This window comes from Dipodomys merriami, unplaced genomic scaffold (genome assembly GCF_024711535.1).
Source record: "Dipodomys merriami isolate MVZ:Mamm:240054 unplaced genomic scaffold, mDipMer1.0.p SCAF_19, whole genome shotgun sequence".
NCBI lineage: Eukaryota > Metazoa > Chordata > Mammalia > Rodentia > Heteromyidae > Dipodomys > Dipodomys merriami.
Window position 1 is genome coordinate 25,798,112 of NW_027203270.1, and position 15,779 is coordinate 25,813,890.

The 15,779-nt window shown below is 41.2% G+C and overlaps 1 protein-coding gene across 2 annotated transcripts in view; it reads left to right on the top strand.

Annotated features, from left to right (window-relative positions):
- Positions 1-15,779, top strand: part of Ezh1 (enhancer of zeste 1 polycomb repressive complex 2 subunit) — a 40,859-nt gene that overhangs the window by 13,642 nt on the left and 11,438 nt on the right. For both annotated transcript variants that reach the window (XM_070027977.1, XM_070027978.1), the window contains 8 exons: positions 1,652-1,771; positions 3,856-3,976; positions 6,101-6,277; positions 6,981-7,083; positions 7,563-7,726; positions 8,342-8,433; positions 13,646-13,826; positions 14,145-14,341. In XM_070027977.1, coding sequence (XP_069884078.1) covers positions 1,652-1,771; positions 3,856-3,976; positions 6,101-6,277; positions 6,981-7,083; positions 7,563-7,726; positions 8,342-8,433; positions 13,646-13,826; positions 14,145-14,341 — 1,155 coding nt within the window. The remainder of the gene's footprint in view (positions 1-1,651; positions 1,772-3,855; positions 3,977-6,100; positions 6,278-6,980; positions 7,084-7,562; positions 7,727-8,341; positions 8,434-13,645; positions 13,827-14,144; positions 14,342-15,779) is intronic.

Consider the following 15,779-nt stretch of genomic DNA (forward strand, 5'->3'; position numbering starts at 1 on the left):
TTAAAGTTTTAGTCTTCAGGAAACTTCCTCATCTTCATCCCAGACTCTAGGACTTTCAGAGATCTTCTACTGTTGTGTTATACCCCAAGGAGGCCAACAATTTATTGAAGTAAGCATCAGTTGAGTCTGACAAGGACTGTTCTGTTCTAGCCTCTAGAGGATACAACAATATATAGGAAGAGATACTTCTTCTTGCTTTAAAAAGGTTTACAGATGGCTGGGAAGGTGACTCAGTGGTAAAGTGCTTGCCTTGCATACCTAAGGCCCTAGGTTCGATTCCCCAGCACCACATAAGCAAAAAGAAAAAAGCCGGAAGTGGCGCTATGGCTCAAGTGGTAGAGTGCTAGCCTTGAGCTGAAGAGCTGAGGGACAGCACCCAGGCCCAGAGTTCAGGCCCTACGACTGAACCCTCCCCCCCCAAAAAAAAGTTTACAAATTAGGAATGCCTCTAATGGGCGGATTTATTATTAAGTAGTTGCACAAAGAGATTACAATTAGAGTCAGGTAATAAGTAAAATGCTGCTTTTTTTTTTTTTTTTTTGGTCGGTCAGGGGCTTGAACTCTGGGCCTGGGTGCTGTCCCTCAGTTCTTCAGCTCAAGGCAAGCACTCTACCACTTAAGCCACAATGCCACTTCTGGTTTTCTGGTGATTTATTAGAGATAAGAGTCTCGGGCTGGGAAGGTGGCTCAGTGGTAGAGCACTTGCCTTGCATGCTCGAGGCCCTGGATTCGATTCCTCAGTACCACATAAGAAAAAAGCCGGGGGCTGGGAAGGTGGCTCAGTGGTAGAGCGCTTGCCTTGCATGCTCGAGGCCCTGGGTTCAATTCCTCAGCACCACATAAGCAAAAAGAAAAAAGCCAGAAGTGGTGCTGTGGCTCAAGTGGTAGAGCGCTAGCCTTGAGCTGAAGAGCTGAGGGACAGTGCCCAGGCCCAGAGTTCAGGCCCCACGACTGGACCCAAAAAAAGAAAAGAAAAGAAAAGAAAAAAGCCGGAAGTGGCGCTGTGGCTCAAGTGGTAGAGCGCTAGCCTTGAGCTGAAGAGCTGAGGGACAGCGCCCAAGCCCAGAGTTCAGGCCCCACGACCGGACCCCCCCCCCCCCCAAAAAAAAAAAAAAGAGTCTCAAGGCCTTTCCTGCCTAGGCTGGCTTTGAACCACAATTCTCAGATCTCAGCCTCCTGAGTGGCTAGGATTACAGGCCCTGAGCCACCGGCGCCCAACTTTACAATGCTTCTTGATCAGTGTCACCCTTCTATCATTCTTCCTCACCCCTGCCCCCCATCTCCAATCCCTACCCTCAAATGAAATGATACTTTAAAAAACAACCCCCAGTTTAATTTGTAGAACACAGAGATCTTTATTTTTCTTTTTGTGCTTGTCTTGGGGCTTAAACTCAGGACCTCGGTGCTGTCTCTATTTTTTATTTATTGTTCAAGGCCAGTGCTCTACCACATGAGCCACAGCTCCATTTCTGGCTTTTCCTGCCCTTCCTGGCTTTGAACCATAATCCTCAGATCTCAGCCTCCTGAGTAGCTAGAATTATAGGTATGAGCCACTGGTGCTTGCTTATGAGGATCTTTTTTGTAAGAAATCTTCAATTTTTGCCTGGGTTGTGTTTGCCTTTTTCTCTCTATGTCATTGCTTGCATTTCAGTGTACCATAGAGAGTGGTTTCCCAGGATTTTCAAGCCAGCATATGTTGATGAGGTCTCTGAATACTGTAGCATTGGTTCCCATCATGTATTCCTGGTCCCCTCTCCAGCAGAACTTTATGGTATGTATTGAAAACACTGGTAGTTGTTTAAACTATGCATTTGTCTTATGTTGATTGTTGAAGCTCCTTTTAGAGTAGAAATTGTCAGAAAATTTAACAAAGCTTGGACATATAGGGAAAGATAATGTAATTTAATTACTTTAAAATATGCATTTTAATTTAGTTTTGGTGCTCTCTAAAATGTCCTTCTGAATTGGTGTTGGTTCTTTACTTTTGAATGACACTAATCAAGATTCCACTTTCTTAATACTTTGTCCCATCTTTGAAACATTATTTACTATTTGTAACATTCTTTGTAACAGTAAATACTTCTAAGACACTTATAATCAAGTTGAGGACTCATTGCTAATGGAAACATTCTTTCTGAATCTTTGAAGGGCAAGACTCTGTGAACGCAACCAAGATAACAGCAGTGCCCATGGACGCTGTCCTTCATTTGGGCCTTTATGCTGAGTCCTACTAGGACTATTTATTGTTTGGAAGTCAGTCCTTTCAGAATGAGGCAATTGTTCAATTATGTGCCTGGTGATCCATAGAAACACTCTGATTGGGAATAGGATATAGGTCTACAGATATGAGCCATCTCTTAGAATAAAACTACAGAGTAATTTTCCTTGATTCTTAAATTTGAGAATTTAAGAATTGCCACGTTATTCTATAATTCTACCTATTCAGGAGGCTGGTTCTGAGGATTTCTGCCAAACTGAAATCACAGACGGAGATTCTTTTATTTTTTTTTTGAGTCCGGTTGTGGGGCCTGAACTCTGGGCCTGGGCGCTGTTCCTCAGCTCTTCAGCTCAAGGCTAGCACTCTACCACTTGAGCCACAGCACCACTTCTGGCTTTTTTTTTCTTTGTGCTTCTGTGGTGCTGAGGAATCGAACCCAGGGCCTCAGGCATGCAAGGCAAGCACTCTACCACTGAGCCACCTTCCCAGCCCACAGACAGAGATTCTTATCTCCAATTGATCTACAAAAAGCTAGAAGTGGAGGTGTGTTTCAAGTGATAAAGACCTAGCCCTGAAGGAACAAGAACTGAACAAGATCAAGAAACCATGGGTTGGGTGCTGGTGGCTCACTCCTGTAATCCTAGCTACTCAGGAGGATGAGATCTGAGGATCACAGTTCAAAGCTAGTCCAGGCAGGGAAAGTCTGTGAGACTCTTATCTTCAATTAACTGCCAGAAAACCGGAAATGGTGCTGTGGCTCAAGTGGTAGAGCACACGCCTTGAGCTGAAGAGCTGAGGGACAGCACCCAGGCCCAGAGTTCAAGCCCCATATCCTATGGAAAAATAACAAACAAACCTTGAGTTCAAGCCCCAGTACTGGTGCACACAAAAAATAAAGATGACTGTGTTGGGACTGGGATTGTAGCTCTTGGTAGACTATATGCTCAGTATACACCAGGCCCTTGGTTCAATCCCCATCATTGGGGATGTCTTTGTTCTGTGCTCAGCACCTCCCCCTTGGTTTTTAGTATTATTTATTACCCACAAATACATAACCAATGGTGATTGAGTTTAGGTTCTCACTGAGTGTGATTAGTGTGAATTATAAACCATAATTTTCTATTATTGGATACTTGATATATTTCTTAAACTACTCCCAATTTTAAGGTTGCTTAGTTCGTTTTCTAGTTCTGTTACAAATTATATCCTTGGAGGCCTTCCTGTTCATTTGTTTGTATTATAAAAACAATTCAAATTTTAGACTTTTTTGACTGCTGTTTAGGTAATATTCATGCATATCTTGTATCTATGGTGGATAAGGTATGATAGATGGAAGAACTGTGAAAAATAAATGCATTCTCAAATTCTAGGTGTTGATGGAAATGTTAGTATCAAGCTAAATATTTTACACTAATATCAATAAAACTGACTTTACCCTGCTAAGGATAACATTTATTGGCAAAACAAAATGGCCAGTGTAAAATATTAGAAGCTCGCTGACCCAAAGAGGTTTCAGGAGACTCAGAAGCAAAGAAAACAAACAAGATTTCATTACAGATTCTAGAAAGATTCCACTAAATAAGAAAAAGGAAATGCACAGTGGCTCATGGAATGAATCACATCTGGTTTAATTGTAGGTAGAAGATGAGACTGTTTTATGCAATATTCCTTACATGGGAGATGAGGTGAAAGAAGAAGATGAAACTTTCATTGAAGAGCTGATCAATAACTATGATGGGAAAGTCCATGGTGAAGAAGGTAGTAGTGTTTGGTTCTTTGGGAGAAAACTTTTTTAGAAAAATGCCTTCCCTTGGGTACATCATTAATCATCATTCCCATGAAGATACATATTGAAGAATAATTCATTGTCATTGCATGATTGGCAGTTAAAATTTTGTATTAAAAATACCTGGTTAGGGCTGGAAATGTGGTTTAGTGGTAGAGTGCTTGCTTAGCATGCATGAAACCCTGAGTTCGATTCCTCAGTACCACATAAACAGAAAAAGCTGGAAGTGGCACTGGCTCAAGCAGTAGAAAACTGGCCTTGAGAAGAAAAAAAAAAAGCTAAGGGACAGTGACTAGGCCCTGAGTTCAAGCCCAAGTGCTGTCAAAAAAACAAAACAAAGCAAAAAAAAAAAAAAACGCTGATTAAGCCAGGGCACTGGTGGCTTACACCTAGCTACTCAGGGAACTTAAGATCTAAGGATTGCAGGGGCTGGGAAGATGGCTCAGTGGTAGAGCGCTTGCCTTGCATGCCTGAGACCCTGGGTTCGATTCCTCAGCACCACATAAGCAAAAAAAAAGAAAAAAGCCGAAAGTGGCGCTGTGGCTCAAGTGGTAGAGCGCTAGCCTTGAGCTGAAGAGCTGAGGGACAGCACCCAGGACCAGAGTTCAGGCCCTACGACGGACCCAAAAACAAAACAAAACAAAACAAAAAAAAAGATCTAAGGATTGCAGTTCAAACCCAACTTGTGCAGAAAAATCCGTGAGACTCTCATCTCCAATTAACCATCATAAAACTGGCAGTGGCACTATAGATCAAAGTGATAGAGTGCTAGCCTTGAGTGAAAAAGCTCAGGGACAGCACCCAGGCCCTGAGTTCAAGCCCCACAACCAGCTTCGCTCCCCCCCCCCCCCCACAAAACCTGGTTAAATTTTAAAATTATACAAAGAGATGATTAGTAACCAAACTAGTTTAATCTTAGAAACTTTACAAGCTAGGCCTCAGTAGCTCACACCTGTAATCCTAACTGCTTATGAGGCTGAGTTCTAAGAATCACAACTCGAAGCTAGCCAGTGTAGACAAATCTAAGAGACTCATCTCCAATTAACCAGCAAAAAGCTTGAAGTGAACCTGTGGCTCAACTATGATTGGTGCCAGTGGCTCACACTTGTAATCCTAGCTACTCAGGAGCCTGAAATCTGAAGGTTGTGCTTTGAAACCAATCTGGGCAGGAAAGTCCATGAGATGAGGCTCTTGCCTCCAATTAGCCCCCAAAAAATCCAAAGTGGAGCTGTGGCTCAAGTGCTAAATAGCACCATCCTGGAGCAAAAAACTAGACATCACCCAGGCCTTGACTTCAAACCCAAGTATCAGTACAGGAGGGGGAAGGTGGGGAAAGAGAAGAGGGGAAGAGAGAAATTTTTCCTAAGTTCATCTAAGACCATTTTGTTCTTTGTTTCTCTTTGAGAATATAGGTCAGCATCACCTCTCTGTTACATTCCTTTGATCCAAGTATCTTCTGGGTCTCTCAGAAGTTGGCTTAAAATAGTTGTATTTCCTAAAAGCCTATCATTTAGACTTTGCTGTAATTCTAGAAAAGGTCAGGAAATAAGAAGTAGATAGAGATTCTCCATGGATTTGCAAGCTGATAGCCTTGCCTACTCTTGACAATTGTGTGTGCTTTTGTGACAGTACTCAAATTCACTGTTTGTCTATACCACCCCCTAGTGTTCATTCAGAGACATTCTCCCAAGTTATATAACCGCAATAAGGTAGGATTTCAGGAAAAAGTGGTTTTCAATTTAGAGAAGTCACTATCAGAAGCAAAACAAATATATTTTCATTCTTTCATTCTTTCTCTTCCCAATTTGTGATTATTGGTACACTTCTTTGAGATTTGAACTGTAAATACAAACTTGACATGACTAAGGAAATAAAGTTTCCCAATAAGAATAAAGTCTATAAATGGGTTTTTCTACTCAGCCACCTGAACTATGCATTGTAAAAGCCAATAAAATGATCATAATTCTCTTATTTTACATATGAAAACACACACATTCCTTATCAGGGCCTCAGAACTGAGTACAAGAAAGCCTGTCTGGTAGGACTAATGGAGTGTGAAGTGGCCACTGCTTACCTTCCTAATCCTCATGTTTCAGAGATGATTCCTGGATCTGTCCTGATAAGTGATGCTGTTTTCCTGGAATTGGTAGATGCTCTGAATCAACACTCAGATGAAGAGGAGGAAGGGCACAATGACACCACTGATGGAAAACAGGATGATAGCAAAGAAGATCTTCCATTAACAAGAAAGAGAAAACGACATTCTATTGAAGGTGTATAGCTATTTTGAAACTGACAGGGCTAGAGAAGAAGGGAAAATTAGAAATGTGTATTGTTGATCTACTTAAAATGAAAATATGATTATTAACTGGTAGTTTATATTGCCTGTGAACTAGGTGGAAATACAGTAGAACTTAAAGAATAATCAGTTGTGAGTAATGTTAAAAAAAAACAACCTAACAACCTGGAAAGTTGTCAAAAGACAATAAAATTACTCTAAAATCCTGATACATAGAGCAGCCAGATTAATATTTCTAGACTTTTAAAATATAGATATGTATATCAATGTGTTTATATGTTCTGTGTAATTGAATTTGTGTTATATGTGCATAAAATTTTATCTCAAATCTTACAAACATTTTTCCTTGCCACTAATATTTAGTGAATTTAATATTTATTTTCTTAGTTATAATATATATTATTTAATTATATGTCCAGAGGCATATAAAATAATTGCTGTTATTATAAAATAGTTGCAGTATCAGTCTTGTTCTTCTGCATACCATTATGATAGAATTTTTCTATATGTAGATCTCTGTGAAAACACTTCCTCATACCCAGTGTCTATCAGGGATTGTGAATTTTGTTATCAACATGTAGTCAGTGTTTAACAAAGCAGTTCTAATCAAAATGCTGTGACAAAGGGAAAAGAGATCAATTAATTTACTCAGGAGTTTATTGTCATTTTCAATATAGGCAACAAAAAAAGTTCCAAGAAACAGTTCCCAAATGACATGATCTTCAGTGCCATTGCCTCCATGTTCCCTGAAAATGGTGTCCCAGATGACATGAAGGAGAGGTAGGGATCACTCAGGCCTTACTTACACAGAGTATTTGGACAAAACTTTTATTCAAGCTGTTCTTTGTTGTTAATAACAATCCCTGTTAATGGTAAGTTTCATTACGATTTTGCTTCTACTTCTGGTCATTTGTTGCTTACATACCTCTAAATGCCCCTTGACATGTTAAGGGCCATTCATATTGTGCTGGATTTTGAGTAAATCTGTACAGAAAACTTTTACTCTGCCATTCTTTGGGGAACTTATTACAGCATGAGTAATCTTTCCCTCCCTTTACTTTCAGACATATACTCACCCCGCATAATTAATTACAAGGGTGTAGCTATTTAGTTATATACATTCCCTCATGCATCAAGCACATGAAAAATACTCATAATCCCTTGGCAGGATGTGCTTGGATGACTGTCAATACCCAATCTTCATTTTCATAGTGGAGACGTTCCCTTGAAGAAACTCTTCTCTTTCTTTTCTTAAATAGGTATCGAGAACTAACAGAAATGTCAGATCCCAATGCACTTCCCCCTCAGTGCACACCCAACATCGATGGGCCCAATGCCAAGTCTGTGCAACGGGAGCAATCTCTGCACTCCTTCCACACACTCTTTTGCCGACGCTGCTTTAAATACGACTGTTTCCTTCACCGTGAGTGGGGCTACATTTGACATTCTCTCCTCTTTCTCAACCACAAGCACTATTCCCTTGTTCTGATTTGTCCTATGGAGTTCCCAGCCTCTGCTGTCATGGTGATTTTACAAAGGGCCACCAGTTCTAGGGCTGGAGGTGTGGCTTTAATGATAGAGTACCTGCCCAGCAAGTATGAAGCCCTGAGTTCAAACCCCAAAAGAAAGAAAAGCCCAGGCACTGGTGACTCATGCCTATAATCCTATAATCCTACTCAGGAGGTCACTGTCCCAAGCCATCCAGAGCAGAAAATTCCATGAGACTCTTATCTCCATTATAGTACTCAGAAAAAGCTGGAAGTGGTTCTGTGGTTCGAGTGGTAGAATGCTAGCCTTGAACACAAAGAGGCTCAGGTATAGTGTCCAGGCCCTGAGTTCAAGCCCCAGTGGTGGCAAAAAAAAAAAAAAAAAAGGAAAGAAAAGATTGTCTTGATATCAGTTATGTACTGTGATGGTACACAGTTGTTTATATCAAATCCTATCCTAATTCATACAATAGCTTACTAACTCAGTTTTATTCTTCCCTACTTTTTCAAGTAGCTAGACCATTGGAAATACCACAATTTTTGTTTTGCAGCCTTTCATGCCACCCCTAATGTGTATAAACGCAAGAACAAAGAAATCAAGATTGAACCAGAACCCTGTGGCACAGACTGCTTCCTTTTGCTGGTAGGTTCTTAAGCTATTCTAGCATTATTAACTTTACAATTGATCAAGAACTATTCCTTGGACTTTCTGGTTCTGGAAGCACAAGCTAAGTGAGCCATACACAACACTCCAGGGGTCAAATAGCCCAAATGAAACATGCCTTATGCTCCCCAGACACAGTAATACTGAGAAGATAGTCTAATGGAGTGATGTTTGAAGAACAGTAAAAGATTTTCTGCTTTAAATATTACCTACTTAGATTTTAAAGTCTGAGATTGTATTGTTAGATTTGAAACAAAGATGGCTGAGGGCACAGGTCAATGGTAGAACCCTTGTCTAACATATTTAAAGCCATAGGTTTGATCATAATGTCACCAAAAAGAGGTGAGGGAGATGTTTCCCAGAGTATGTTCCATCTCCTTTGCTGTCTTCCTTTAAATACATATAATGAACACAATCATAGGAAGAGTCAGTGATATCTTATTGCAACCAACCTGATGGCCCCTCCCTGATGGACAGATCTTATGTGCCTGAATAAACTGCCCTGCATATATGGAGGAGGCAGTACATTGAGAGCTGTGGAATAAGTCCTTTGTGTTAACTGAATTCAGGTCTGGCTGTTTAACCAAAAAGCAATATGGTCAGTGGCTCATACCTGTATTCCCTAGCTACTCAGGAGGCTGAAATCTAAGAACCATAGTTCAAAGCCAGCCTGAGGAGAAAAGTCTGTGAGACTCTTATCTCTGATTACCACCAAAAAGCCAGAAGTGAAGCTGTGGCTAAAGTAGTAGAGGGCTAGCTTTGAGCAAAAAGCTCAGGGATAGCACCCAGACCCTGAGTTCAAGTCCCAGGACTAAAAAAAATGCTTAAGAGGTAAGCATTTGTGGGAAGGATAGCAGTTTTATTCAACAGCCAGTATCTTTAAAAGATGAATAATGGGGAATACTTCTTCAGAGCCCCATCTCAGGGAACTCAGGAATACAAGAGGCCTTTCTAGGAAGGAAAGAAGGAACAGGAAAGCTACATGATGAGTAGGGTCTTTATCATCCAGGGCATGGTATCTTTTTGTTTGTTCTTCTGGCTGGCCCAGCTCAATGATCTTCAGTCTCATGGGGCTAGTTCCTATGGTTCTATAGACTTATTATTCTTGTGTAGGTTAAACTTCACAGCAATTTCCATGCTTTGTGTCAGGTGTTGGCAGAACTAAAAAATAAGCAGGAGTGTCACACATCCTGATGTTATCATCTAGAGGTCACCAGATGTTTTGGGTTCTGAAAATCTAGAGGAAAATTATTTAAAAGTTAGCATCTTAATCATTCAGTTGTAAGTTCTCTTTAGAATTTAGAATACTAGCCGGGCGCTGGTGGCTCACGCCTGTAATCCTAGCTACTCAGGAGGTTGAGATCTGAGGATCGCGGTTCAAAGCCAGCCCGGGCAGGAGAGACCATGAGACTCCTATCTCCAATAAACCACCAGAAAACCGGAAGTGGCGCTGTAGCTCAAGTGGTAGAGTGCTCGCCTTGAGCTGAAGAGCTGAGGGACAGCGCCCAGGCCTGGAGTTCAAGCCCCATGACCGACAAAAAAAAAAAAAAAAAAAGAATTTAGAATACTGAGCCAAGGTATAGAAACTAAAAGTAGGGAGGGAGAGGGATCAGCAGAGGAAAAATTGGGAGAAAATTAGGGAGGGGGGTAACTGTTTAAAAAGAAATGTATTCATTACCAAACTAATATAATTTTTTTGGGGGGTCCGGTCGTGGGGCCTGAACTCTGGGCCTGGGCGCTGTCCCTCAGCTCTTCAGCTCAAGGCTAGTGCTCTACCACTTGAGCCACAGCACCACTTCCGGTTTTTTTCTTTTTGCTTATGTGGTGCTGAGGAATCGAACCCAGAGCCTCATGCATGCAAGGCAAGCGCTCTACCACTGAACCACCTTCCCAGGCCCTCAAACTAATATAATTGTAACCCCTTTGTACATCACCTTTACAATAAAATTTAAATTTAAAAAAGAAAGAGAGAGGGGCTGGGAAGGTGGCTCAGTGTTGGAGTGCTTGCCTCATATGCATGAGACCCTGGGTTAATTCCTCAGCACCACTTGAGCCACAGCGCCACTTCTGGCTTTTTTCTTTTTGCTTATGTGGTGCTGACGAATCAAACCCAGGGTCTCAGGCATGCAAGGCAAGTACTCTACCACTGAGCCACCTTCCCAGCCCCCTGTTTGGCTTTTTGTAAAATAAGTTGAGTTTAGGTAAAGAATAAAATGCCTTGGGGCTGAAGGTGGCTCAGTGGTAGAGTGCTTGCCTTGCATGCATGAGGCCCTGGGTTCAATTCCTCAGCACCACATAAGCAAAAAGAAAAAAACCTGAAGTGGTGCTGTGGCTCAGTGGTGGAGCACTAGCCTTGAGCCGAAGAGCTGAGGGACAGCGCCAAGGCCCAGAGTTCAGGCCCCACGACCAGACCACCCCCCCCCAAAAAAAAGAATAAAATGCCTTAATAAAAATTTTTTTTCTGGGCTGAGAATGTGGCCTAGTGGTAGAATCCTTGCCTAACCCTGGGTTTGATTCCCCAGTTCCACATAAACAATAAAAAGCAGGAAGTGGCACTGTGGCTCAAGAGGTAGAGTGCTAGCCTTGAGCAAAAGAAGCTCAGGGACAGAGCCCAGGCCCTGAGTTCAAGCCCCTGAACTGGCAAAAAAAAAAAAGAGCTGAAACCATGACTCATTAGTAGAGCATCTAGTTAGCAAGTGCAAGACCCTGAGGTCTAATCCTAGTACTGCCAAAAAAAGAAAAAGGATGGAACAGTATCTGTACTTGGTTGTTTTGGTGAATACATAGTTGTAGGCACTTGTCCAAACTCAGATCCCTAAAAATGATAAAATTTATTGTATGTACATTCTACCATAATAAAAAGAAAAAGTATTTACGCAACACAATAGTAAAAATCAGTAAGTTAATCAATTTTAAAAAATTAGATTTTACAGCCAGGTATCTTTGGGGGTAGCTTTAGATAGGATAACAAAAGGAAAGATATAGGAAGTGGTATTTGGTTCACATCTGGAAGTGGGCCATAAGGTAGCAAGAAAATAAATATAATATGTCAGCTTTATCCAATTTGTTTTTTTCCCTGAAATGTACTTAATTCTTCCTATGTGTCTAGGCCCTTAAGGTACATTGTCTTATTTTCACTCTTGTAAAAATATGGTGGAAAAGGTTATGGGTTATAGAAGTTATATGTTTTCCCCAGAGTTTATTAAAAAGTTAGTGATGTGGCAATGATGAGATTCAAGCCCCATTCTAACTCTATGCTTTTTAAATTATCCCATCCTTTTTATTACTCTGTTACACCAATGTTCTAGCAGTTATGTCACTCAAAGGAGCATTATCCTTCTCACAGGACTTACCCTGGAGCTCTGTACATGTATTACAAAGCTCCTGGCAGTGCCCAGAGTGTGTTAACTTACAGAGATTAATGTGCACAGCTTTTTTTAAATTGTTTTTTGGGTTATGAATACATATCAAATATAATGCAGGACTATTTTCCTCCAACTTTAGTTTTTTTCTAAAGGACAATATCTTTAATTACAACAAGATGTCTAGCCCTGCCAAAACAAGGCCTCAAGAAAATAGCTGAACTCAGTTGTTATTTCTCCAGAAATCTTTAGCAGAATCCTTTAGCAAACAATTTACATAATCTGACAAGAAACCATAGTACTCACCAACTTTTTATTAAGAACATTTTCAGTCATGCAAAGTTGAAAGATTTAAAGTATTTACTCTATCCATGTATATGGCAAGGAATGCTGAGAATGGAACCCAAGACTTTACACATGCTAAGAATATGTTCAGCCACTGAGCCACATTTTCAGCCTGTTTGGTTTTTGTTTTCAAACTAATATCAACTAGTCAGGCATAATATCCGGTTATTATATGTTTTGCTTTCTTTTAATCTCAAATAATTCTATCACTTGTTTCATCTCATTGAAATTCTAGACTGGCTACTTTGTAGGATCATCCACATTTTGAATTTGTTCTTTTCTCAAAGTATCATTTAAGTTGTTCTTTTATCCCCTATTTCCCATAAACTAGCAGTTAGCTCTGGAGGCTATGGTTAAACTGAGTTGTACATATTTTTTGAAAATATAGCTATTAAAATAGAATTTTAAAAATAAAAATAAAGAGAGTGAGTGAGGGAGGGAAGAAGGAAGGAAGGAAGGAAGGAAGGAAGGAAGGAAGGAAGGAAGGAAGGAAGGAAACTGAAGCCAAAGGTCAGGTGCCAGTGGCTCATGCCTGTAATCCTAGCTACTCAGGAGGGCTGAGATCTGAGGATTGGGGTTCAAAGCCAGCCAGGGCAGAAAACTCCATGAGGCTCTTGTCGTGCTGTGGGTCCAAGTGGTAGAGTGCTAGCCTTGAGGGAAAAGCTCAGGAACAATGCCCAGGCCTTGAGTTCAAGCCCCTCAGCCAACAAAAGCAAAAAAGAAACCAGGTGCTGGTGACTCATGCAAATAATCTGAGATATTCAGGAGGCTGAGATCTGAGAATTGCAGTTCAAGCCAGCCAAGGCAGGAAAGTTTGTGAGACTTTTAACTCCAATTAACTATCCAAAAATCTAAGTGGAGCTTTGACTCAAGCATTAGCCTTGAACAAAAAAAGCTCAGGAACAATGACCAGACCCTGAGGTCAAGTCCCTGGATTGGCACCAAAAAAAGGGAAAAAGAAATGCAATAGAATTCTTCTGAAGCTCATTTGCAGATAACAGAGGAAGTTTCAAAATTAACTAACAGTAACATACCAATTCAAGGATTATACATTTACTATTGAAACAGGCAGTGTGGTGCATGTGAAGTAGCACCTTGGGGTGAAGAGCCCTGATTCTTGCTTACTGTCTGGAACATTCAGCCATATTCTCTCAAGCAGATCTCTTTCCTCTCTACCTCATTTCTTCATCTTTAGGAGAACGTGTTCTCAAATTCTAATCGTGAATGGATTTCAGATACAACTCATTGATTAAAGATACATGCACGAGTAGATGATACTTCTTTTAAAATAAGATATTCGACAACCCCTTGTGTGAAAAGTTTGTAAATTTTAGAGTATTTGTCAAGTAGTTGTCATTATACGGTCTCAAATGGTATAGATAATTTTTAAAAGAATCATTGCATTTAAGCATAGTTGTTGGCAAGGATGAATATGATGAGTCTGTGCCTTTTCCTATTTCCTATTTGTAATATGCCTACTACAGGAAGGAGCAAAGGAGTACGCCATGCTCCATAATCCCCGCTCCAAGTGCTCTGGGCGCCGCAGGCGAAGGCATCATGTGGTCAGTGCTTCTTGCTCCAATACTTCAGCCTCTGCTGTGGCTGAGACTAAAGAAGGGGACAGTGACAGGGACACAGGCAATGACTGGGCCTCCAGTTCTTCAGGTACAATAAACAGAAAATAGAGAAGATAGTGAGCCTGTTAAACCCAGGCTCACTATCTGGCTTAACACTTAATTCTTTCCATTGGCTTATCTATAAAGAATATTTTCATTCTTAACTATTCTGTATTTTAAATTAGAACAATGGGCTGAAGTTTTGGCTCAAGCGGTATAGAGCTTGCCTAGCAAGCACAAGGTCCAGAGTTCAAACCCCAGTATTGGAGAGGGGGGAGCCTAAAAAGTACTATGATATAGTTCTAAGTTTGTGACAAACTACTAATGACTACTGCATTTCACTCTCTTCTGTTTTTTGCTTGCTTAGAGGCTAACTCTCGTTGTCAGACCCCCACAAAACAGAAGGCCAGTCCAGCCCCACCTCAACTTTGTGTTGTGGAAGCCCCTTCAGAGTCTGTGGAGTGGACCGGGGCTGAAGAATCTCTTTTTAGAGTCTTCCATGGTACCTACTTTAACAACTTCTGTTCCATTGCCAGGCTTCTGGGGACGAAGACATGTAAGCAGGTAACTACTTTTTCTGTTGTTGTTGGTCATGGGGCTTGAACTCTGGGCTTAGGCACTGTCCCTGCGCTCTTCAGCTCAAGGTGAGCACTCTACCGCTTGAGCCACAGCACCACTTCCAGTCTTCTGGTGGTTAAATGGAGATAAGAGTCTCACAGACTTTCCTGCCTGGGCTGGCTTTGAACTGCAATCCTCAGATCTCAGCCTACTGAGTAGCTAGGATTACAGGCATGAGCCACAGGAGCCCAGCTAAGCAGGTAACATCTTCAGAGTAGTATCTGTTCACTCATTGTACTGTTCCTTCACTGTCTTTTCATATTGTGTTTCTGGAGAGAAATTGTCTTAGATTCAGGTAGGCCTAAGTCTTTGCCTCTGGGTCCTAAAGTAGATTCCTAGTCATGGACAAATCCCAGGCCTCTGCTCTACTCCTTGTCAAATGTTTCTCATTGCTATTTAACTTTTCTGGATGGTCCTGAACTCCTTTACCTACTTCATGGTTCCTTCCTTTCTGAATGTATACCTGAATTCTAGATGACCTCAGTCTATCTGTGGGTCTTCTTAATGTCACACACTTGCCAGTATAGCAGCTATTCCTTTCATCCTTGTGTGCTTTATTCTCCATATTTCTTTTTTTTTTTGTCGGTCGTGGGGCTTGAACTCTGGGCCTGGGCGTTGTCCCTCAGCTCTTCAGCTCAAGGCGAGCGCTCTACCACTTGAGCTACAGCGCCACTTCTGGTTTTCTGGTGGTTTTATTGGAGATAGGAGTCTCACGGTCTTTCTTGCTCTGGCTGGCTTTGAACCGCGATCCTCAGATCTCAGCCTCCTGAGTAGCTAGGATTACAGGCGTGAGCCACCAGCGCCCGGCTTATTCTCCATATTTCATATCACAAAGTTTTATAATTTCCACCCTCAATAGATGGTCCCAGACCTCAATCTTTCTCTCTTATCAGCAGAGAGTGAAACAAAAAAAGACTTAAATGAGAAGACAGAGGATAGAACCAGTGATAAGTCATGGGTTGAAGCCAATATGCCCATCAAAGAAGGGAGCAGACCAACCTGCTCATGTAACTCCCCAACATCTGGAGACATCTCTAGAACCTGTTCTTGGGAGCAGATCCCCAAGTATTGCTAGGTCTGACATTTGCAGAAAGACCTTCATTAGGCTTTCATGTTCCTTTATAAAACCATTAAAAGACTCATAAGTTGAAGTGCCCTATGCCTAGTGTTTTACCTGTTTCCTTGCAACACAGCCTTTTTATATCTTTTTATTTTATTTTTTGCATCAGCCAACCTGGACAACAATTATATTTATACTTCCTGTGTAGCTGTATTGGTTGAGATGGAGTCTTGATAAATAACTTTTTGCCTCAGATGGCTTTAGACAGCAATCCTTTAGATCTCTACCTTCCAGGTAGCTATGAGTACAGGCCTCAGCCACAAT